Source organism: Cetorhinus maximus, chromosome 1 (assembly GCF_964194155.1).
Source record: "Cetorhinus maximus chromosome 1, sCetMax3.hap1.1, whole genome shotgun sequence".
NCBI lineage: Eukaryota > Metazoa > Chordata > Chondrichthyes > Lamniformes > Cetorhinidae > Cetorhinus > Cetorhinus maximus.
This window is the reverse complement of record NC_135879.1, coordinates 97,865,850-97,892,016: the sequence shown is the minus strand read 5'-3', so window position 1 is coordinate 97,892,016 and position 26,167 is coordinate 97,865,850. Positions and strand designations below refer to the sequence as shown.

General features: G+C 42.2%; 1 protein-coding gene across 2 annotated transcripts in view; it reads left to right on the top strand.

The window, feature by feature from the left end:
- The first annotated feature begins 14,691 nt into the window (after positions 1–14,691).
- The window catches only part of scarb2c (scavenger receptor class B, member 2c), a 49,599-nt gene continuing 38,123 nt past the window's right edge, over positions 14,692–26,167 (top strand). Inside the window, exon 1 of one of the 2 annotated variants that reach the window (XM_078544222.1) lies at positions 14,692–14,712. Coding sequence is in view for 1 of the 2 variants with exons in the window: in XM_078544213.1 (XP_078400339.1) it covers positions 15,663–15,785 (123 nt within the window). In the remaining variant the exon portion in view is untranslated. Of the gene's footprint in view, positions 14,713–15,515; positions 15,786–26,167 lie in introns of those variants that run through there. The other variant, XM_078544213.1, reaches the window with a different exon arrangement.

Below are 26,167 nucleotides of genomic sequence, written 5' to 3'. Positions count from 1 at the left end.
CTGCCTGTGAACCCCAACAGCCTCTCACCCGAGACACCGCAGCCCTGCCTACGAACCCCCAGCCTCTCACCTGAGACACCGCAGCCCAGTCTATGAACCCCAACAGCGTCTCACCTGAGACACCGCAGCCCTGCCTACGAACCCCCAGCCTCTCACCTGAGACACTGCAGCCCTGCCTGTGAACCCCAATAGCTTCTCACCTGAGACACCTCAGCCCTGCCTGAGAACCCCAACAGCGTCTCACCTGAGACACTGCAGCCCTGCTTGTGAACCCCAACAGCTTTTCACCTGAGGAAGCAGCTTGGCCAGTGTTCAGGGGTTGGAGCAGGGGCGAGTATGGCAGCAGTCTAATTACCCATTGGCGAGGCACTTAATTCGGAGGGAGAACATGATTCCAGTGAATTGTGGTTTCAATGAATATTCATGGCATGGTAAAGCATACAAATGTGGTTCCGATATGTATCAGCAGGAAAGTCAACCTGCCGTTGGCCACCATGAAGGTCCTGAGGGGAAAATTCAAAACGATTTTCCTGCCGCTGGGAATCTGACTTTTGACCTCTAGTCCAATTTTGCACCCCCACCTGCCACAATTCTAGCCACTGGCGGGACCAGAAAATTCTGCCCTATATTACAAGAAGTATTATATGGAGAAGGTGCAAAAAGATTTGCGATGATCTTTTCAGGAATTAGAGGTAATATTGATCAGGAAAGATTGAACAAGCTGGGCTCTTTTCTCTAGAAAAGACTGAAGGGTGACCATAAAATCATGAAGGGCTCTGACAGAGTAGATGTTGAAAAGATTTCCAATGCAAGGGAAACCAAAATGAAGGGCCATAACCAAATTATAATCATTAATAAATCCGATAAGGAAACTTCTTTATCTGGAGAGTGGTTAGAGTGAGGAATTCACTACCACAAGTTGTTGAAACAACTAACTTAGTTGTATTTAAAAGGAAACTTTTTAAATACATGCAGGAGAAAGGAATAGAAGGATCTAGAAATGTAGAAACACTTATGGCACAGAAGACATTATTGTTGATGGGGTTAGATGAAGTATGGTGGGAGGTGGCTTATATGGAGGATAAACACTGGCATGAGCCTGTTGGACAGAGGAGCTTGTTTCTGTGTTGTCAATGCTATGTAATACTATATATGTCATGGACAGGAGAGAGACAGGCAAACTGTACTTATTTCCTCTCACCATCTGTCCTTAAGCAGAAGGTGTTTTGAATAATTTTTAAAGTAGGTGGTGGCATGTTTTCCCAAATCCTCAGTTTGTGTGATCCAATTTACTAATAACGCACAGCAAACTTGCATTACGATTCACTCGGAAGGTTAGCTTATTTCACATTTAAAACCCAGGGGAGGAGTGTTTGAAACTTCCCACTTCACTGCACACACAGACACAAACACAAACACACACACAGGGCAGAATTTTTCCGTCGGTGAGCTGGGGGTGGGGCCGACACGAAAATGACGTGGGATGACGTTGGGAGGAATCCCCGACATCACCCCGCCCCATTTAAATATTCAGGAAGGCGGGGGCACAGCAAAATCAGCCAATTGAGGCCACTGACAGGGTAGTTAAATCAATTAAAGGCCCTGCCCATCCAACCTTAAGGTTGGCGGGTAGGCCAGGAGCCCCAGCAGGCTCCTGATAATACATGAAACCTCATCCACTGGCGGGATGAGGTTTCATGTCGGTTTTAAAAAACTTTAATAAAGTTTCTGTGATACTTATTAACATGTCCCATCTCGTGTGACATTGTCTCATGAGGGGGACATGTTAATAATTTTTTTATTTTTCTATTTTTAAACTTTCAAACACTGTCATCGCTCTCCCTGAGGCAGCACTTAGCCTCAGGGAGATGTGCGCCCTTTCCTGCGAATGTGCGAAGGAGCGCACTCTGGCAGCTGGTGAATCCCCCCCCCGCCCGCACAGGAAGCTCATAGCGCTTCCCATCAGGCTGCCCACTGGGTGGGCCTTAATTGGCCCGCCCATTTAAAATGGCAGCGGGGCCCATTTTGGTGGCGGTAATCGGATGCCCACCCACCGCCGAGCCAGTGGGGCCCGCCCGCCCATCAAGGGCAAAATTCTGCCCACAGAATAAAGGTAGGGCATGGGGGCAAGCTAGAAAAAGGAGTTTTACAACTAGAGATAGTAACGGTACAAGAACCAAAGAAATGAATATTAGTTCACGTGATTTCCAGAGTCAGCGTCCAATGAGGAATTCTTTTGCGTAGGAGTTCGAGTTCAGCTGTCTGAAGACTGGAGTTGTAGAATTCGCTTCACAGTTGGTGCTGATACCGCAAGATGAAGTAGGTACACTGAGACTGGGTCGATTCTGCAGGCAATGATAGGAAATCTTCCAGCAGAGACAGGCTTGAGGAGCAGGCTGTTGTTCTACCTGGAGTTCTACTTCTTGGGGTGTTCACTAGTTGGATGTTAGCAGCAGACTGCTTGTGTGGCTAAAGATGTAATGCTAAAACTGTCCAAAAAGGCCAGAGGCTTGAGTCATGTAAAATGTCACATTAACGGTTAATTGTAGCTTAACAAACAGTTTCTGTGCATCTGGCTAGAATTCCATTGTTCCTTGTTAGCAGAGAGAGACAAGGTGGTTTTTAGCATCTCTTCCAATATAATGAGGTTTGATCTATCACTTTTGTGATAGTTCAGGTTAGGGAGCCAGTTTGTCTGCACTTCCTCTGCTTTCAGTTGATTTCAAGGGGTCTGTACAATGAGATATGAGATTCCACAGGATGAGCGAGGAATTCTTTCATGCTTGTACCTTCTGGTGGTAGCGCCGAGAACAAAGGGCCAATCCTGTGGTCATGTGACTTGTAGCAGCCATCTTTTTTGGTTCAGCAGAAAGTCAATTTTTAAAACTGGCAAAAGAATCAAGTTCTGGATTCCTTTTCATGTAATAGGAACCCACCAATATGTAAGTTTTCCAGGCCCCATTTTTCTTTAATAAATTCATGATGTCATTTGTTAACCAAGGTTTTTCAAATGACAACTAATTTTGTCATCTATTATGGTGTCTAGGAGATTTCCTACCATTGACCTTAGGCTGACTGATCTGCTGTTACCTAGTTTATCTGCTTCCTTTTTTTCAACATGTGCATAACATTTGTAAACTTCCAGCCCTGTGGCATCCAAGGAGCATTGAAAGATTGTGGCTAGAGGCTCTGCTATTTTAACTCTTGCATCTCTCTGGGACCTAGGATATATCCCATTTAGACCATTAACACAATTACAATCTCAGTCTATGTTAGGATAATTGAAGTCCCCCATTATCACTACTTTGTAGTTCTTGCATGTTCCTGTAGTTTGTGTGCAAATTTTCTCCTCTATCTCAGTCCCTCTATTTGCTGGTCTATAGTATACATCCAGCAGCGTAACAGATCCCCTTCTGCATCTTAACGCTAACCAAATAGATGCTACCTTTGAACCATCAAGCACATTATCCCTTTCCAGGACTGTAACAGTATCTCCTGGATACATTGTAGCCAGGAATGTTATGTTTCCATTTCTGCCCTTGTTTGAGCCAATTCTTCTAATGACACTATGTAGCAACATGTGGCTGCAGCTCCCCGACCTTATTTGTACACACCTTGCGTTTACCCACATGAACTAAACCTGCTGCAAATTATTTTCAACTGTTCCCCACAGGACTAGCTAGCCTCTCTGTGAGGATGTTGGTCCCAGCCATGTACAGGTGTAACCTATACATTTTTTACTGACCCCTTCTGCTCTGAATTGCATTTTCCAAAAATCAGAAGGCCTGGCTCCTGCTCCATTTCACCAGCCATGCAGAAGTCTGGCCCACCTGGCTGCGCACAACTCAATAACATTCTATAAATGTCACCTGACCTCCTGGGCATTTCTAGACTTTTCCATTTGCAACGGGTTAATCGATTCTTGGCTGAGTAAAAAACATTATAGCCTTGGTAGAATTTCCTCCCCCTCTTTGAATTGTGCCACACAATCTTGTATCTAACTCATCTAAAAGACAAACCCTGACTCTGCAGCACTGCTTTAATACTCAGTGGAAGTGTTCTGGAGTGGGTTTTGACACCATAACCTTATAATCCAGAAATAAGAGTACTACATCTGAGCCAAGCTGACATTTACAGTATAAGAATTTCAGCCACAGTGGAGGGAGGTAAGGGTAGAGCAAGATAATGTTGCAGAAGTGGAATTGAGTGACATTTTCAGAATCAAGTCTCCATTTTAATTCTGGAAGGGAATCATTTTGGTGAACTACATGGCAATCATCCATGACATTATTGGCGTGATGGCCAAGCCATTTTAATTCCTGGGCCTCATGACCATCTGAAAAATGAGTTGCCCTTCTGATTGTTGCAGAATTGAGCAGCCTGCTGCATGACTGACAGAATTTCTGGTGTGTTTCATAACTGTGTAAAGTGGGAATGTGCCTATTAAAGCAAAGTTGCAACCCTGCTTGGATTTTCCAATGAACAATTGTGGAATAATTGTTCCCTCAACTTTATTCCCATTAAACTGCTGACCACTCAACTTCCTCTGCTGATTCCCATGTTAGCTGTGTAAGATTGGAATCCCTTCCAAATGGGAAATTTATGGAATATAATTCAAAACCAAGGACATGTTTTGACCTCCTGATTGGAACTGTAAATTACAAACAATAAGCTGCAGGCAGCAGCAGAGGGCTGGGCAGCAAGAGGTCAATTTGGACATTTAGTAAAAAAAAGCAGTGACTCATCAAAAGGGTTTGGACATTAACTGACTGCTATCAGGGAAGATGGTACCAGGGAAATGCCATCAACTAATGGAATCAAGAAGTCTGATTACCCAATATAATGGCACAAAGAATATATCATCAATACAATACACTCAAGGAATTATGCAACTAAGGTCTGCACCACAGACAATAGCACTGGAATAGGGTCATTCAAACCCTCATTAACTTTGGAGCCAGGTGCTGTCACTGTGCCACTTCAAACAGCAGGAGAATTGCTCATGCAATAAGAAGTGATAATATTCATCTGGATACTTCTTCCTTGGAAAACCCCATATTGTTTCAACCAGCAGGAGCTGATGACATTTGTCTGGACTTTGCATGGAATCAACCAAATGGACATTGGAACAACAGGAAACATATTTTGACATGTCTGAGTTAAATTATTATAAAAGAAGAGCAGATCTGAGGATCTGGGCTGCAGTTAGAAGTAGGGTTAGGGCTGGTCACCTTGACTCAGGTCTACATTCTATACAGGACAAACTAGCCGTGTTGGGGATTGTAAGTGTGTTCAGCCATATCATGGTGATATTGGCCTGAGGGATTTTTCTTAGGTTTCAGGACAAGATGTGGCGTTTTGCCTGTATTTTCATAAGTTTAAACCGAGTCGTGTGGACTATGTGTGAAGTTAGCATTTTCGTAAGTTTAAGCCCAAGTCATAGTGACTTTGTGTCAGGTACTGGGAACGGGTTGTTTCAAACTTTGGGATTTTGTACTGTGGGTCTGTGGGTGATTCAATAAAGCAATTGTGAATTATCAGAAGAAACTTGTCTCGCTGGTCATTCTGTTCAAGCCATACACTTGTGGAGCTGATGTCATGAACTTGAGTCTGGGGAGGGTCTCTGAGGGAAAAAGAGAACCCCAAAGCTGATATTGTTAATGGTTCTCTCTCTGCATATGTTGGCCCCTCTCTCCTGTAAGTCTGCCATCATCATCCCTCTCCTTAAAAGAAACTCTTGATCTCACTGTATTTGCAAACTACTGCATGATCTCCAATCTCTCTTTCCTCTCCTTGAATGTGTTGTCGCCTCCCAAATCCGTGCCCATCCTCCTGGAACTACATGTTTGAATCATCCCAATCAGGTTTCTGCCCCTGGCACATTGCTAAAATGAGTCTTGGCAAAGTCACAAATGACTTCCTATGCAACTGTGACAAAGGTGAACTATTCTTCCTCATCTTTCTTGGCCTGTCTGCACAATTGACCACATCATCCTCCTCCAATGCCTCTCCTCTGCCATCCAGCAGGGTGGGATTTTTCTAATTATAGCCAAAGAATCACTTGCAATGTCTTCTCTTCCTGCTCCCACGCCGCCATCTCTGGTTTCCCCCAAGGATCTATCCGTTGCTGTCATGAAAGTATAATAATTTTCATAATATTTTCCTGGTTTATTGTGAAGTAGGTTTATGGGGATAAGTATAGTTGCCTATCCCTAATTGCCCTTGAGCAGGCGGTGGTGAGCTGCCTTCTTGAACCGCTGCAGTTCATGTGGTGTAAGTAAACCCACAGCGCTGTTAGGAAGGGAGTTCCAGGATTTTGACCCAGCAACAGTGAAGGAACGGTGATATATTTCCAAGTCAGGATGATGAGTGACTTGGAGGGGAACTTCCAGGTGGTGATGTTCCCATCTATCTGCTGCCCTTGTCCTTCTAGATGGTAGTGGTCATGGGTTTGGAAGGTGCTGTCTAAGGAGCCTTGGTGAATTCCTGTAGATGGTACACACTACTGCTACGGTGCGTCGGTGGTGGAAGGGGTGAATGTTTGTGGATATGGTGCCAATGATGTCCTGGATGGTGTCAAGCTTCTTGAGTGTTGTGGGAGCTGCAGTCATCCAGGCAAGTGGGGAGTATTCCATCACACTCCTGACTTGTACCTTGTAGATGGTAGACAGGCTTTGGGGAGTCAGGAAGTGAGTTAATTGTCGCACAGTTCCTAGGGCTAAATTTTGCCGTCGGCGAGCAGGGGGCGGGGCCCGCTCGCCAACTTGTAAAATGACGCGTCCCATTTAAATTTTCAGGAAGGCGGGGGCGCAGCAAAATCAATTGAGGGTCTGCCGACCTGTCAATGGCCAATTGAGGCCATTAACCGGATCATTGAAACAATTAAAGGACCTGCCCATCCAACCTTAAGGTTGGTGGGCAGGCCAGGAGCCCTGGCAGCAAATAGAATAAACATGAAACCTCATCCACTGGCGGGATGAGGTTTCATGCAGGGATTTTAAAAGTTTAATAAAGTTTTAGTGTAATTTATGAACATGTCCCATCTCATGTGACATTGTCACATGAGGAGGACATGTTAAGGAATTTCCTTTTCTACTTTTAACGTTTTTAAAACTGTCAGCGATCTCCCTGAGTCTGCACTTAGCCTCAGGGAGATGTGCGCTCTTTCATGCGCATGCGCGAAAGAGCGCACTCTCGCTTTTGGGGATTCCCCCCCTGCCCGCACAGGAAGCGCATAGCGTTTTTGTATGCACATTGTATGTTTTTTCTTTCACTTTGATACTATCCTTAACTTCCTTGGTTAACCATTGTTAGTTTATCCCCTTCCTACAATCCTTCTTCCTCACTGGGATGTATCTTTGTTGTGAATAATGAACTATTTTCTTAAATATCTGCCATTGTTCATCAACTGTCTTTTCTGCTAAACTGCTTTCCCAGTCCACTCCAGCTAACTCTGCCTTCATTCCTTTGTAATTACCCTTATTTAAGTTTAGCACAGTTGCTTCTGAGCTAAGTTTCTCACTTTCAAACTGAATGCTAAATTCCACCATGTTATGGTCACTGTTTCTTAGGGGATCTTTTACTATGAGATCATTTATTAAACTTACCTCATTACACATTACCAGATCCAAAATAGCCTGATCCCTGGCTGGATCCATAATATATTGTTCTAGGAATCTGTCCCGAATACAGTCTATGAATTCTTGCTCATGGCTACTTCTGCCAATTTGATTTTCCCAATACACATGAAAATTAAAGTCACCCATGATTAATATACTGCCTTTTTTACATGCCCTCATTATGTCCTGATTTATTCTCCGTCCTACAGCAGAGCTACTGTTAGGGGCCTATAGACTACTCCCACCAGTGTCTTCTTCCCCTTTTTATTTCTTATCTCCACCCATATGGATTCCACATCTTCTGATCTAAGATCTTTCTTGCTATCGTACTTATTCCATCTCATACTAACAAAGCTACTCCACCACCCTTTCCTTCCTGCCTGTCCTTTCGAAAAGTCACATACCTGTGAATATTTAGTTCCCAGCTTTGATCTCCTTGTAACCATGTCTCTGTAATGGCTATAAGATCATACCCATTAATCTTTATTTGTGCCAATAATTCATTTATTTTGTTTCAAATACTATGTGCATTTAAGTAAAGAACCACTAATTTTGCCTTTTTACCATTTTTTCCCCCTTTGACCTTATTTGCTGCTGTTTTTCTATGTTTGTACAATCTGTCCCTTCCTCTCACACTCTGGGTGTCATCACCTAAGTAGCTGCCCTGCAATGCTGCCATTTATTTTGCTTTATAAGCCTATATATCGCCTCTCCAGAACCCTCCCCCTCTCTATTTAATTTAAAGCCCTCTCTACAGCCCTAGTTATTCGATTCACCAGGTCACTGGTCCCAGCACGGTTCAAGTGAAGCCCATCCCACCAGAACAGCTCCCTTCTACACCAGTACTGATGCCAATGCCCCATGAACTAAGACCCATTCCTCCTACACCAATCTTTGAGTCACGCATTTAACTCCTTGACTTTACTCACCCTATGCCAGTTTGCCCGTGGCTCAGGTAGTAATCCTGAGATTATTACCTTGGAGGTTTTGCTTTTTAATTTAGCTCCTAACTGTTCAAATTCTTTCAGCAGAACCTCCTTTCTAGTCCTATCAATGTCATTGGTACCAACATGGACGACAACGACTGTATCCCTCCTCTTCCACTCCAATTTGCTCTCCAGCCCTGAAGAGATGTCCTTAACCCTGGCACCGGGTAGGCAACACAGCCTTTGGGACTCATGCTCACAGCTGCAGAGAACAGAATCTATCCCCCTAATTATAGTGTCCCCTACCACCACTACGTTCCTATTTTCTCCCCTCCCCCCACTTGAATGGCTCCCTGTACCACGGTGCCATGGTCAGTTTGCTCATTCTCCCTGCAGTCCCTGCTCTCATCCACACAGCTTGCAAGAACCTCATAACTGTTGGACAATTGAAGGAGCTGAGGCTCCTTGAATGCTACCTGCAGTCACACCCTCCTGTCCCTGATCACAGACCGAATTTGAATTACCTTATCTGAGGGGTGTTACTGCCTCCTGGAGCAAAGTGTCCAGGTAACTTTCCCACTCCCTGATGTGGTGCAATGTCTGCAGCTCAGACTCCAGCTCCTTAACTTGGATCCGAAGTTCCTCGAGCTGCAAACAATCCAGCGACAGTATCTCTACGCCAACATCTCCCCTTAGAGTATCAAGTTGAAAGTATCAGTTGACAGTATCAAGTTGAAAGAAAAAACATACAATGTGGCAAAGATTAGTGGTAAGCCAAAGGGTTGGGAAAGGTTTAAAATCCAACAAAAGATGGCCAAAAAAATAATAAAGAGAGAGAAAATAAACTTTGAGGGTAAACTAGCAAGTAATATAAAAACGGACAGTCATAGCTTCTTTAAATATATAAAAAGGAAGAAAGAGGCCAAAGTGAACATAGGCCCCTTACAGAATGATGTTGAGGAAATGATAATAGGGAACCAGGAAATGGCAGAGGAGTTGAATAAATACTTTGCATCAGTCCTCACAGTAGAAGACACCAATAACATTCCAAAATGACTAAATAATCAAGGGGCAAAAGAGGGGGAGGAAATAAATACAATAATTATCACTAGAGAAAAAGTACTAGAGAAACTAATGGGGCTAAAGGCCGATAAGTCCCCTGGACCTGATGGGTTGCATCCTAGGATATTAAAGGAAGTAGCTACAGAGATAGTGGATGCACTGGTGGTAATCTTCTAAGAATCTGGAAAAGTCCCAGAGGATTGGAAAATTGCCAATGTAACACTCTTATTCAAAAACGGATGGAGACAAAAAACAGGTGACTACAGGCCAGTTAACCTAACATCTGTCATTGGGAAAATGTTATAATCTATTATAAAGGATGTAATAGCAGAGAATTTAGAAATGTATAATATAATCAAGCAGAGTCAGCATGACTTCATGAAAGAGAAATCATGCCTCACAAATTTATTAGAATTCTTTGAGGAGGTAACAAGCAGGATAGATAAAGGGGAACCAGTAGATGTAATGTATTTGGATTTCCAAAAGGCATTTAATAAGGTACCGCACATAAGGCCACTTAATAAGATAAGAGCCCATGGTGTTGGGGGTAGTGTTTTGGATGGATAGAGGATTGGCTAACTAAACGAAGACAGAGAATTGGGATAATGGGGCATTTTCAGGATGGTAACCTATAACTAGTGGAGTGCCACAGGGATCAGTGCTGGGGCCACAATTATTTGCAATATATACTAATGAATGAGGAAAGTGAATGTACTATTGTCAAGTTTGAGGATGACTCAAAAATAGGTGAGAAGGCAAGCTGTGAGGATGACACAAAGAGTCGACAGAGGGATAGAGACAGGTTAAGTGAGTGGGCAAAAACTTGGCAGATGGAATAGAAAGTGGGAAAATGTGAGGTTATGCACTTTGGCAAGAAGAATAAAGGAGTTGAATATTATTTAAAAGGAGAAAGATGGCAGAAAGCTGCAGCACAGAGGGATTTGAAGGTCCTCATACATGAATCACAAAAAGCTAGCATCCAAATTCAGCAGGTAATAGGGAAGGCAAATGGAATGTTGGCCTTTATTTCAAAGGGAATAGAGTATAAAAACACGGAATTCTTGCTAAAACTATACAAGGCACTAATTAGACCACACGTAGAATATTATCAACAGTTTTGGTCCCCTTATCTAGGGAAAGATATACTGGCATTGGAGGCAGTCCAGAGAAGGTTCACTAGGTTGATCTCGGGTATGGAGGGATTTTCTTATGAGGAGAGGTTGAGTAGGTTGCGCCTGTACTCGTTGGAGTTTAGAAGAATGAGAGGTGACCTTATTGAAACATGTAAGATTCTTAGGAGGCTTGATAGGGTAGGCACTGACAGGTTGTTTCCCCTTGTGGGAGTGTGTAGAATCAGAGGGCATAATCTCAGAGTAAGGGGTCACCCATTTAAAACAGAGATGGGGAGGAATTTCTTCTTTCAGAGGAAATGAATTTGTGGAATTCTTTTCCGCATAGGGCTGTAGAGGCTGGGTCGTTAAGTATATTCAAAGCTGAGATTGACAGATTTTTAATCAGTAAGGGAATCAAGGGTTATGGGGAAAAGACAGGAAAGTGGGGTTGAGGATTATCAGATCAGCCATGATCTCATTGAATGGCGGACAAGGCTCGATGGGCTGAATGGCCTACTTTTGCTGCTACGTTTTATGGTTTTATGAATTCAGTGCACACATCTCGTAATAAATACAAATTGCAAAACCATTGTGATAGCGCGACCAAGTTTCCCTCGTGTATTTGGTCCATCTAGCACACATCATCTGCTGCATCATAACATTTGCCCCCCTCTATTTCTCATCTACATTCTGCTGCTTGGTGACATCATCCAAAAGCACAGTGTTAGTCTTCATATATAAGCTGAAAACACCCAGCTCTACTTCACCCTACTTCTCTCAATTCCTCTGCTGTTGCTAAATTATCAGACTAATTATCTGACATCTTGTACTGGATGTGGAGATATTTCCTCCAATTAAATTTTGGGAAAACCGAAGCCATAAGATTTGGCCTCTGCTCCAAACTCCAGTCCGTAGACGTCATCCTTCATTGCTGGCATAGATTGCTTGGGATGAATGACCTGTTTCTGTGCTGTATATCCCTGTACATCCTCCCTGGCAACAATCTTACACTAAACCTTATCTATTCACAACCTGGGTGCCATATTAGACCCTGAGATGAGCTTCCAACCACATTTTCATGCCATCACTAAGAACACCTATTTCCACTTCCTTAACATGGGCCGACTTTGCCTCGTCTCAGCTCATGTGCCGCTGAAACCCTTATTCTTGCCTTGTTACTTCTAGACTTGACTGTTCCAATGCACCTCTGAGAGCCCTCCCGCATTCTACCCTCTGTAAACTTTATGTCATCAAAAATACTGCTGCCCATGTGTTAACTTACACCAAGTTCCATTTACCCATCACCCCTATGCTAGATGACCTACATTAGCTTCTGTTTAAACAACATCTTGATATTTAAATTCTCATCTTTGTTATCAAATCCCTCCATGGCCTTGAGCATCCCTATCTTTGTAATCTTCTCCAACCCGACAATCCTCTGCAATATCTGTGCTCATCTAATTCTGGCCTCTTGTACATCCCCAATTTTAATCGCTCCACCATTCTTGGCTGTGCTTTCAGTTGCTTGAGTCCCAACCTCTGGAGTACGCTCTCTACACCCATCCACCTCTCAAGCCCGCTTCCCTCCTTTAAGACACACTCCTTAAAAACCGTTGACCAAACTTTCATCTGACTTAATATCTTTTTATATGGCTTGCTATCATATTTTGTTTCATAAATGTCCCTGTGAAGCACTTTAGGATGTTTTATTATGTTAAACGTGCCATATAAATATAAGTTGCTGTTGTTGTTAGCAGCAGCATTGAGTTGAAGGGCTGATCCCCACTTTCCTGATGCCTCCTTGAAGTCCTGGTACATAGGAAGGGAAAGTGAGGAGGGAAGCACTATTCCCTGGCACAGACAGGCTCATCCCCAAGCCACTGTCAGGCAGGGGCTCAGTGCCAACAGCATCACCTCAAGATGTAAAAGGAGGTTTAATGACCTCAAATGAGCAGCCAGGGTGAGTTCAACCCTTCATTTTTTCACTTCTCTAGCAAGCAATTCACAACACCTCATCTCACTTTCTGCCCCACCGCTTTCAACTGTGACCTCTCCTCCATAACACCCTTCCACACACAATCACGTGGCCACATAGACACCTCTTTTGTTTATTCCAAAGACACTCTTTCTTTCTTCTCCTTTTACCACACACTCACTTAAATCTCATTTCACACATAAGCACTTGCCCAATCACTTCCTCAACTCCTTCCTCACATTTAATTTTAAATTCATTACCCCCTCAGCACCATTCCATCTTGCTTCTTCTACAACTCTATACGCATCAGCTATAAGCACAAGTCCTTCATATCCCCATTTACCTTTTAACAGGCACCCATTCTCTCTTTCTGCATGGGGAAAAAAAAGTGAATATGATGCCAGGAAGAGGGCATTGGATGGAGAAGTCAGTAACATCATCGCTCTTAGACAAACAAAGCAAAGAGCCTTGGATATCACTGGCCCAGGCAGGGTCATGAGAGTCAAGTCAGGATAACCTGGTGATACACCCAAGCAGGGTGTCTGCATATTACTGCTATTACTTCAACAGCACGAATGCAGCAAGCTTGCCTACTTTAACCTACATTCTTAAGACTGACACCTGCTTCTCTCTCGTGTCCGAACTCTACAGAGCGACCACATAGGACTTAGGAAACAATCTCTAAAGAAAAACACCACGGATGGATAACCCGATGAGAAATAAATGGAAGGTATTTATTATTTTTGACATTAAATGAAACAATTTGATCACATTCAGCACCTTGGCCTAAGCTGTGCTTTCAGAGTTGTTTAATCAAAATGTTTATGGAAGCTGTCTGAATGGTTTGAATATTCAGTGCAGGGTGGAGAATGCTGAAGAATCTGACAAGGGTTGTTATGCAGAGGGCCTCTGTCTATGTCTTCAGGGCAGGGGTATTAGAACCTCATTGGAATCGCTGACACATCCAGCATGACAAAGTACTGATGTGGCCTTTTTCCCTCTGCTGCTTCCTCTTTCTCGCAGGTCTTCCTCATTTGATGATGGCAGCTGTTCCTGCTTGTCCTCTCCCCCTGCAAAGGCAGGCCCCTTTTCAATGCAATGTGGAGCAATATGTAGCAGATCACATTGATGTCTCACACTCGATCTGGGGGTCATTGTAAGGAACACCATTCCCCCAACCTCGACGGCCCAGAGTATAAATCTATTGCTTGAGTCTTCCTACTGTGTGATCTCTAATGATCCTGATTGTGCCCTGGCTTCGACTGTGTCTGTGCTGTTTAGGCTGAGTAAGGGTGCATAGGGAGAATCATCAATTGGACCTTCAGAAGTATCCCTTGCCCCACAGCAGCCATCCTGTCACATTCTTGACAGGGTCGAAAAGCAGGGGGATGGTTGAGTGAGAATTAAAAACTTTATGGTAGCTCCCCATGTACCTTGTACAACCTACCCTATCTTGTTCCTGTGATGATAATACATTGTACAATGCTTGTACATTGAATGTATACAAATGTAGTAGGCTTGTATTCTGGGCCCCTGATGGTCACATGTGTATCAAACAGCCAATCATGCCCTGCATGGAAGGAAAGTCAGCCTCTGCTCCAAAACCAAGAACTCTGTTCTGATCAATGCTAAGGTCAAAGGAGATGGTGATGTACTGCTTAGCCTGGCAAAGACAGCATTAGTTACACACCTAAAGCAGCTGTGAACTGCAAACTGGGAGATGTGGTTGATAATCCTTGTAGCTAACTGAAGGCATCCAGTGGAGCAAAATTCAGAATTGCTTTGGCTTTGAGGGCCAGAGGCATAGCATATTCCCCCACCCCCAAATCTGGTCCAGTAGGCTACAAGTCCTGTTGCAGGAAGTTGTAGAAATCCGTGGCACATCATCTGAAGAAAGGCAACGCCTTTCAGCGCTGCACCTCAGAAAAGTCCAAGGTGTCTTGTAACCTGTACATCCGATGTGCGGAGTGTGTCCTCCAGTATGCAACAACCCCTCATCTGTCTTCTGAGAAGCCCAGGTGCTGGGTGTTGTGTTGTGTTTTCTGAGGCTTCTGTTTTTCCTCATCCTCCAAATCTTGCTCCAGCCCTGTGTACATTGTACAATGCTTGTACATTGAATGTATACAAATGTAGTAGGCTTGTATTCTGGGCCCCTGATGGTCACATGTGTATTTTGTACTCGGGGGAGAACTGGACTGGGGGTGGGGCTGGGGCTGGGGCAGGGGGGCAGTTCAAGTTGGCTCCTTCGGTGAGCCAAGGAGACATGTCCTTGTAGGTTCAATCGCAGGACATCCCCAACTCACCAGCCTTTTTTCCAATCCCAATGTTTTTACAACTGCTAAATGAAAGTATTCAGAGAAAATGAAAAAGATGTACGTTTTTTAAACATCCTAATAAATATTTTCTTCTGGGTTGCTCGCTGTCGCGTTTTGGATATTAATCTTTAATTCCTGGAGACTCCAGGAATTAGTGGGTTGGCAACCCTGGGCCCAGTCGGTATTGACTGATTTTCAGTAAATGCTGAAATACTGAAGGTTGGCGTGTTTGAATCTGCGATAAGAAAAAAAAATAGTGGGAACGCCGGAGAGCTGACTTAAAAGCAGGAAATGCTGCAACCGCAAAGGTTTTTGTTTAGTCAACGTATTTCTGACCGGGGGCAGGCCGCCTGTCGACACGCTAACCAAGACCAGTTTCTGACCTGCTGTGATTCTGCCGCACTTCCGGATTTATCCGGATTGTCATTCGCTACGTGCGTGGGCGGTAAGAGCGCCCGCGCGTGCGTTTTGCCTGTCAAGTGCGCAGCCGCCGCACGGGGCAGTGTCCCCGGGATCGGTTGCAGTGGGAGTGCGTGGGCTGGGGTTCGTCCAGAGTCGCCTGTCAAACCATCCAGGGGAGAGGGACACCAGCAGCAGCAGTGCAGTCCCAGTTAGCGACCGTCGCCTCCTTCCTGCTCCTCTCGTTCTTTACAATGGGTGTCCGGCCTGGAGTCACTTACACAATCGGCATCCTTTGCATTATCTTATTAATAGCGAGCATTGCTCTCCTCGTCACTAACGTCTTCCTCAAAGTCGTTGAGAATGACGTTAAAAAGGTAAGGGCTGGGATTATTCGCCTTTTTTCTGCTGCATATAGCAGCGAGAACTCATCAGCATTCCGTTTTGCTGATTCTCATTTGCACCTGTTTCATATTTTGGACACCATGGTGATGTAACATCGATTTGTTTTTGGTTGATACTGACATGAAGAAATTAACAATAGGGGCCGCTACATCAATAAACTATGTCGTATACAATGGATACTTTTGTTATTTATTAGGCTTTGTTCCAGACTTCAACAAAAGCAGACGCTCTTAAACGCAGTAGAATATTCTGACCAATTAAACGTTGCACGACAAGCCTGGAATGAAGAGTGTGTAATGCAGAAATGTGATTAAGACCTGATACTGTAGAATTATTCTTTTATTGTTTTTAAAACTGAGTGTAATTCACTTAGTTGGCTTAATGCATTTTTACTTTGATTTGTTTTTTTACTATTGTCACTTGTCTAATTGGGAAAGGACAATGCAATTAGTAGGATTTTGGCAATAGGAATATTTCGGAGTGTTGATTCATTGGGTGAGGATGACATATGACTCATACAGTAATTTATGTGCCTAATTTTTCCCCTTTAAAAGTCCCAATGTGTTTTGCCAGTGAGAATTGCTAGAGAAATGAGTGTAGAAGGAGGGGTGTCTGAAAGCTTTGAAAATATTTAGTTCTGAGATTTTTTTTGAAGGAGAAGATGCAGGGCATTTAGAAACAAGATAGGTGTTTCAGAGGGCCGGTCGAAGGTAGCTACCAATATTGGGGTGAGGAGGAGGGTATACGAAAAGTTGGAGTAACATGGTGCTGTTTCTTTTTAAGAGTTTTTCCTTGTGAGAATCTGATATTACGGTGTGCTGAATATCTCATTTGTAATGTATGATAAATGGAAACTAGCTTTTAAGCTTGCATATTATTATAGTAAACTTATTTTAAAATGGGATTTTTGAATCCTTTTAGGCGCACTGGTGAGGACCCAGAAAAGGGTAACAAGGGTAACTTTGTGACTTGGAACTTAGTTATGTAAATTACCTTTTTGAAGATAGTTGTGTAGAAAATTATCTTATGCCTTTTACAAGGCAAAAGTACCCTGTTCTGCATTATTATATGTTATTTAGGTGCATCGCAGCACCTGGATCTGTTAACAGTTTAATATTTACATTGATGTTCTAGTTTCATTATCTATTTACACTTAATTTTAACTTCAATCCCTTTACTTGTCCACTCAAGTAATCGAGATCCTCGTAAAAGTTATTTCTCACTGTTGTATCTGCTGTTAATATTTTTAAAAGCTAAATATGGATTAATTTTATGTATTGATGATTTTTTTTTAAAGGGGAGCAGATTTGGGGCTTTTTAATAAAATGATTAAAGGAATTGATGGGGTAAATGGAGAGAAACTGTTTCATCTGGGAGAATTCAGAACAAGGGGACATAACCTTAAAATTACAGCTGGGTCATTCAGGAGCAATGACAGGAATCACTTCACACAAGGGCTGGTGGGTTTTTTTATTCATTCTAGTGATAGGTTTATTGCTTATTCTTAGTTGAGAAATTGGTGGTGAGCCAAAATAAGGGTTGAAACTCTTCCCCAAAAGCTGTCAATTGAAAATTGAAAATTTCAGAAATTAGATTAATAAGATTTTTGTTAGGTAAGGTTACGTTACAGTTGGGAGATTTATCAGATTATAGGATTGTATCTTTTGGGTTATACGATTTTGGGATTGTAGCTTTAAATGTAGGGTAGATGAAAGGAGGTGTGTTTGTGCTGGTGCCTGCCTGACAGTAAGCCCAGGTGGTTTCATTGTTTGAGATCAAGGAAGGCTCAGATTGTTTTATTGAGAGGGAGGTGCAAGGTATTTACATGTGGAGATAACGACAGCAATTTTTGAGTCTACAAAGGGTAGCCATTAGTGTTCCAAATTCCCAGAAAGGGGTTATATATATTAAGTTGTAAGCTTTATGGTCAAAAATAGGGCCTGAAGCTAACAACACAGTTTCTATTCATATGGCACCTTTTAGTACAAGAAAATGTCCCAAGGCACTTCAAACAAAAGTTCTTACCAAACCACATAACAATATTAAGACAGGTGACCAAAAGCTTGGTCAGAGAGAGGTTTTAATAAGGAGCATATTAAAGGAGGAAAGTGAAGGCGTGAGAGAGAGAGGTAAAGGAAGGAAATTCCAGAGCACAGTTCATTGGCAGCTGAAGGCAAGGTCACCAATGGTGAACTGATTAAATTTTGCAGTTCTCAAGGCCAGAGTAACCTCTGAGGGCTGTGAGGTTGGAAAAGATTAAAGATTGGGAGAATCGAAGTCCTGGAGGGATTTGAGAACAAGGATGAGAATGTTAGAATCGAGGTGTTACTTAACCAAGAGCTAGTGTAAGTCAGCGAGCATAGAGAAGATGAATGAATGGGACTTGGTGCAAGTTAGGACGTGGCAGCAGAGTTTTTGAGATGACCTCAGGTTTATGGAGGGTAGAATGTGGGAGGCAGGATTACATTGAAATATTCAAGTCTTCAGGTAACAAAGACACAAATGAGGGTTTTAGCTGCAGGTGAGGGGAGGAGATCAGGTGATATTACGAAAGTGGAAATAGGCAGTCTTAGTGAAGTTAGGATATGTAATTAAACACTTGTCTCCTGCTTTGGCCAGTGAGGATCCCCATCCATTACTAAAAGACTATATTCTTCTTCGCAGCCAGTAAGGTGCAGTTTTATTGTATTTAGCAAGCAGCATAGTAAATTCAAGTTTTTCCAGGTATTTTTATTTTTGTAGTAAATTCAAATACTTGAGGTCATGAATTAGTCACTAGCAATAAGGAATTCAGAAATTACTTTACCCAGAATGATTAGGATGTAGAGCATGGGTGAAGGGTCAAGGTGCATTTTAGGGTAGGCTACATAACTATTTGAGAGAGAAAGAAAAGAATGAAATGTTGATGGTGTTAGATGAAGTAGAGTGGAAGTAGACTTGCGTGGAGTATAAAACACAGCATAGAACTGTTAGACCAAGTAGCCTGTTTCTGTGTTGTAAATACAATGTAAATGGCAATATTATAGTGCTTAAAAACAAAAAGCTAAAAGCTACTGCGGATTATAGTGCTTGTTACCTATAAATTGCAGAACTTAGCTAAGCCATATTGTCATTAGTTTTATTTATTTGTCCCTGGTGGTTCTGATCACGTGACTGGTGTTATTTAGGTGAGTTATAAAGAATCAATTTAACACGTTGCAGCTACCTACGCACTTGAAACTCATTTAAGCTTGTGCTGAAGCACTGGTGAAGGGACATGTCTCAGTGGAAGAAAGTTTAAGAAGCCAAATTGATATCCTCTATTTAATGTTAACACATCACGCTCACTGAACGTTACTGAAGCCAATCTTTATGGGAAAAATGACTCATTGTTACTTTCATTTAAAAAGCAAAAGCAATTAAAAATGGTGCCCGCTATAGGCTGAATTATAGCTTGTTCAGTCTCCAAGTTAAACTGTTTCACATTCGCATTTTTGTTTGGTTTGTCTCTGTAATAAATGCTTAAGCTACTTGGGCAAGTACAATAAATAGTGTTTAAAAAAAATCCTGGCTATTTCTATGTTGCCAAAGAAAACTAAACTGGGCTCTCCCCAACAGCTTAGCAAGTTTTGTCCGAGGAGTAGCAAACCTGTAGAGGGCATGAAGTCCCTGAGCTTTGATTGTGCATTTTGTGTTGTGCAACAATAGTTGCCCTTTTGCAGTGGTACATTAACATAGGTTTCTGTTTCTAATAATTGATAAGTGTGCCCTTATTGCATCTTGAGAAAAGAATTGGACTCTACATCATGCCTCTTGTAATTGACAGCTTGCCAACACTTGTTATCAAAGCTCAGATGTAAATAATGTCTGTCTTGGGTGAGATGCTACAGGACACAACATGCCCTATAAGAAATAATTGCTGTCGGAAGAGGAGGAAAATGGGGTGGGGAATAGAAAACTATATTAAATTGAACTGTCAAAATACCTTTGTGGTTTTTGGGGGAAAAAAATCAATCAGCGTGAAATGTTTATTCATATGTAACTTTACTGTGAAGGGCATACCAGTTCATCTCAAAATAAGCATGATATAATGAGTCAGGTAACCAGATCTCAAGCATAAGTTGTAGTTGTGTTTATTGACTGTAGAAATGCTGCTAGCTGGATAGACTTGAAAGGTCTGCTGTGTATCTTCCCCTATAAGCTGTTTCTTATCTTCCTGGTGCAAATGTATGAAGATATAAATCATCATCACGAGCAGTTTTAAGAAGGCCCAGGCACATAGTCTTAATAAAATTGAATACTTCAATCAAAGTTGCATGTGCTCAGTCACTGGCCAGGGTATTTTTAAAGGGTCATTAAAATCTCTTTGCACTTTTTACAAAAAAAATATAGATTAATAAGACTATTTCCTCCTGATCCTAATGCGATAAATACAAAATTCTCCCCAGTCTTTTCTCTCAAGACGAGCAGGTTGCATTCTGCTACCAGAACAAATGTTTTACCCTGCACACAAAATGTTTTATCCTGCATTGTATGTGAATTCATTAACATGTGAAAGCCAGGGAAAATTTGGATCATTTTTGCACACTTGCTGTGTTTTTTAAATTTGTGATTCTCACCATGTTGATCAAACGTAATTGAACACAACTGAGCATATGTTTACCAAAACTTTTGAAACAGACCCAGGGGAATACATAAAAACTGTGTTTAATCTGTCTAAACAATTGAGTTGTCATTTCACTTCCAGTGCCTTTTTTATAGATTCTTGGTATTTTTCTTGTTTAGTGATATTGCAAAGAAAAACTTTATTTGCACACCCTTCAAGAACACTCTTTGTATCTTTTAAAGCTTTTTTTTGGATGGACAACTTGAGGATCCTTTACATTTTGTTGTTAGAGAAAACATTGTGCAGAAATCTGTAGTAGTTCTGGGATCTCGCGTTTCTTGTTGTCGATGCTAACTTTGTCACAAGGCATAGACTCCTCGCTGTTAGTTATGCCTAAACTGTAAATGATTTCACCACCTTTTGTGGGTCCTCTCATGAGTGAAGAGTCTGATGTGAGATCAGCATGGACGCCCATAGACCTAGCAGTTCATGTTATTGGTGTTGGTGTTTGGGGAGCTTTTGCAGCACTTCGCCAGAATCACAGTGCAGAAGAGGCCCTTCGGCCCATCAAGTCTGCACCGACACCTGACCTACTTTCCTAATCCCATTTACCAGCACTTGGCCCATAGCCTTGAATGTTATGACGTGCCAAGTGTTCATCCAGGTACTTTTTAAAGGATGTGAGGCAACCCGCTTCCACCACCCTCCCAGGCAGCGCATTCCAGACCGTCACCTAAACCTCCTGCCCCTCACCTTGAACTTATGTCCCCTTGTGACTGACTCTTTGACTAAGGGGAACAGCTGCTCCCCTATCCACCCTGTCCATGCCCCTCATAATCTTGTACACCTCGATCAGGTCGCCCCTTAGTCTTCTCTGTTCCAACGAAAACAACCGAAGCCTATCTAACCTCTCTTCATAACTTAAATGTTTCATCCCAGGCAACATCCTGGTGAATCTCCTCAGCAACCCCATATCTGCCTTCCTCCGGGCATGTCGGATGATGCGAGTTTGGTCCTCAAAACATGCGAAACAAAATTTCAGTGCTTGCTTGCAGCTGGGCCGTTTGGCTGCAGTGTTTTCCCAAGAGAGGTGGTCAGCAGTGCAGAAGCCTGTAAGGCTCTTTGGGGTTCAAAGTTTGTGAGGCGACTCTCACATGGATGTTAGAAATAGTTGAGTCAGGGTTCATCGGGCATTATGAGCACTTTCATTTTGAAGGCAATGAACAAACTGTGGTTCCAATTGTTCAAGTTATTTTGAGTAATGCTCAGCATTAAAGTTTGTTACCAACACCAATTCAAAAATATGATTTTTTTCTCGTTGCAAAAATATCTAAAAGAACATTACAAAACATTTCAAAATGGCCATCACAAAATGCAATGATATTCAGATTTTCTACATGGGTCTTGTTACTTTCTGAGGTGCTTCAATACAATAAAAAGAAAAATCACAAACATTTCAAAATTATCATTATAGTGCAATAATATTCAAATTTTCTACATAGGACATGTTGCACCCTGAGGTGCTTCAATACGATTGTGATACATGTAATATTTACTGTACACATTCAACATGAGACATACAGCCCGAGGGCATCTATGTATTTTCCAGTCCCTTGGTGCACTATGGCTGAAAGGTCTTAGACAGTGACCTTTCCCCATTGTGCCTCTGCAGTAGCTGTCCCAAGCTTTAATGCGTCCCTCAGCACGTAGCCCTGGACCTTAGAATGTGCCAGTTGGTAACACTTAGTCATGGACAACTCCAGGGCCTCCACAGGTGAGACAGCAATTTTCTTATACTTCTGCCACCTGGTATACTGTATTTGCTACAGTGCAGTCTCCTCTACATCAACAAAACAGCATACAAATTAGGCAATTGCTGTGCAGCTGTCTCTGTTCTGTCTGCAAGTGCGACTGTGAACTTTGCTCACAACTGTAATCCTATACCTCACTCCCACTCTGACTTTCGTTCTCTACATTGTGCTGATCAAGCTTTGCACAATATCTTCTGGCCATAGGCTACAGCCTATCTGGCCTTAAGGTTGACTTTAACAACTTCCATATGTCATTTTTATTTCTTAGATTTTTATTATTATTCCTCCTTTTTTTCTCCTTGTCGTTTGTTGTTTGGTGATTTCCTGTACTCTTATACCCTTTTGTACTCAGTGTTCAATGTGGAAATTGTTGAAATGAGGACTCATTGATCACTAAATTACAGGAAGATTGAAGTATTGTATACACAGCCTGCTTATGCAGCCTGCCCAGCTGATGGTAAAATTACATTTTTAAAAAACGTGACAGTGAATATAATGGCTGTTGTCCAGTTCAGGAAGGCTGTTTGTGGATTTAGCAAATGAAGGGTATGGGTGTGTAAATGTCAGTGATTCAATAAGAGGCAATGTTTCAATTTTTATAAAAGCTTGCTAGCTGATAGGTGTGTGCTTGATTCCTTTTTTGAGGGCCACTCCCCACCTAGGGTTTGGGACATTACAATATTCAAGCTCTTATGTTTTGACCATAATTTACTGAACCAATTACAGATGTTGGAGAGAGGATTTTAAAATTTAAATGTGTTTTTCACACCAAACAAAAGCTAGTTGTTTTGGTCCCTCTTGTCTATCCATGTGTTGAAGAGTCATAATCTTTGCTTACTAACCAACGTTTTTCTTCTGTTTTACAAAAGCAAAACATTGCAGATGCTGGAAATCGGAAATAAAAACAGAAAATGCTGGAAATAGTCAGTGGATTATGTAGTTGAAGCTCTTGAGTCAGGACTACTCTGACAAAAGGTCATTGACCTGAAAATTTGTTTTGTCGTTTTAATTTTTCCGTCCTTTTTTGGATTGAAGCTGACCCCCTTATACTTAAGACATCAATATTGATGGAGGCAACAGACCCTTATATTTGGCATAAAACTATTGTTTTGGTGTGTAAATAAGTGGTGCTGTGCATTAATCAATCTGAAGACAAGCCAGTGCCCAGTTCACATTTTGTTTATAGTAATGGACTGGGGGTGTGCATGGTGCAGTAAAGAGAGAGACACGGACTAACAAGCGGAAACCAGGCGCTTTTCATTGGGTTGGAAGCGATTTTGAAAATCAAAGCAAATGGAACAAGGACTAGATACTATAAAAATAAGGCAAAACATGATCTATCAATGTTTAATCTGGGAAAGAGGAGAGGAAGAAAGATGAATCATTGTACTTTTGTATAATTCCTACGTGAGGAACCCCAAGTAAACATGATAAGAATACGTTGTAGAACTACTGTTAATGACGTCTTGAGTACAAAGTTTGCTTCAGTGGCAGGAACTGAGCCTGTACCTTAAACTATCCACTGCAACAGACGTATCCCATTCTAAGGACATATTTTTCTGCCTGCTGTCATCTTCCTTCCAAATGTTAAGTACTAATATTCCCTGCACTTTAAAAAGCATGAAATACTGGGTATAAGATATACCCTTATTCTCACCCTTTCTGAAGGGAATTTTCAGTTATGTTGAGTGGAATTCAAATTGTCATTTTGCATTTTCATCTGAACCTGAATTGTTTTTTTGTTCCTTTCCAACCCTTCCCCTTTTTTCCTCATCTTATTTAGTCAGCAGTGTTTTCTTGATGTGATGTTTCTCCCAAAATTCGTTACAGAAAGGGTCGATGAGGGTAATGCTGTTGATATAGTGTACATGGACTTTCAAAAGGCATTCGATACAGTACCACACAAAAGACTTGAGAAAAGTTATAGCTCATGGAATAAAAGGGACAGCAGCAACGTGGATTCAAAATTGGCTGAGTAATAGGAAACCGAGGGTAATGGTCAATGGATATTTTTCAGGCAGGAAGAAGGTTTGTAGTGGAGCTCCCCAGGGGTCGGTATTGGGACCCTTGCTTTTCCTGATATATATTAATGGCCTAGATCTTGGTGTGCAGGGGACAATTTCTAGGTTTGCAGACGACACAAGACTGGAAGCATTGTAAATTGTGAGGACGACAGTATAGAGCTTCAAAAGGGAATAGACAAGCTGGTGGAGTGGGCAGATAGGTGGCAGATGAAGTTCAATGCGGAGAAGTGTGACGTGATTCATTTTGGTAGGAAGAACATGAACAGACAATATAAAATAAGGGGTACAATTCTTAAGGGTGTGCAGGAACAGAGAGACCTGGTTTTATATGTGCATAGATCATTGGAGGTGGCAGGACAGTTGGAGAGAGAAGTTAATAAAGCATACAGTATCCTGGGCTTTATTAATAGGGGCATAGAATACAAGAGTAGGGAGGTTATGCTGAGCTTATGTGAGACACTAGTTAGACCTCAGCTGGAGTATTATGCACAGTTCTGGACATCACACTATAGGAAGAATGTGATTGCATTGGAGACAGTGCAGAAGAGGTTTACAAGAATGGTTCCAGGGAGGAGAAACGCGAGTTATGAAGATAGATTGGAGAGGTTGGGACTGTTCTCCTTGGAGAGGAGAAGGCTAAGAGGAGATTTGATAGAGGTGTTCAAAATCATGGGGCTACATAGAGTAGATGGGGAGAAACTGTTCCCACTTGTCAAGGGATTGAAAATTAGAGGGCACAGGTTTTAAGTGATTTGCAAAAGAAGCAAATGTGACATGAGAAAATACTTTTTCACACAGCGATTTGTTCAAGTCTGAAATACACTACCTGGAAGTGTGGTGGAGGCAGATTCAATCGAGGCATTCATGAGGGCATTAGATGATTGTTTCTATTCAAATAATGGCAAAAATACAGAGAAAACGCAGGAGAATGGCACTGAGTCATGATGCTCATTTGGAGAGCTGGTGCAGACATGTTGGGCTGAATGGCCGCCTTCTGCGCTATAACAACAGTTCTGTGATTCGTATTCGGGCTCAAACCGCTTTAAACTGACCATCTGGCTAGGACAATACACTTGGCCTCAGTGCCCCCAGGTTAGAGATGGAAAAACAGCTAGGATTTGTTTGGTTTTGTATATGTATGATGTTTCTTCCAGATTAGGTGTGGTGCTCTTCATGTTAAATAACCTGCTAACACTTGTTATCTGGTCTCTCCTGAGGACTAATCACTTGAGTGAAGTATCAGAGTAATTCCAGTACCAATGGAAATTTGAATAAAATGCGTTTTCACAGAATATGAGCGGTGCTGGCAAAACTGCATAAATAGTTCTCCTAGCTGTCCTGCAGTTACTGGGTGGTCGCCTTGAACTGCTGTAGTCTTTGTGCCTATGGTGCTCCTACAATAGTATTAATCAGGTGGAGCATTGCAAGGTTTTGTCCCAGCACCAGTTAGGATGCAAGTCTGTGGTTTGTGACTGGAAAGCAACTTCAGAACTGTTCAAACAATATTGCTGTTCTTGTCCTTCTCTGGTTGAAGTCATGGGAAGGGTGGTGATGTGGAACTAAGCTTCATGAGTTGCTGCAGTGCTTCCTGTAAGTGGCACATTCTGCAGCCATAGTACATCCGTGGTTTGAGAAATCTGTATTAAATCCAGTGGTAGGGTTTCTTTGTCTTGATTGTTGATTTGAGTCTTGTGGTTGCATCCACTTAAAGAAGTAGAGAGTATGTCATAATGCTCCTAATTTGAACTTTGAAGATGATTGTGTGATGAGGAGAGGGGTGGCTTGAGATTGGGGGTTGGTGAGGCGATGAGGCATGTAACAGTGTTGGACTGGGAATGTGGGTGAGTGCTGGAAGCTGAGAGAGGTGGACTAACGAATAGAGCCAAATCTTAGAATATCCACCTGCTGCCCTGTTCATATTATACTATGGGCTA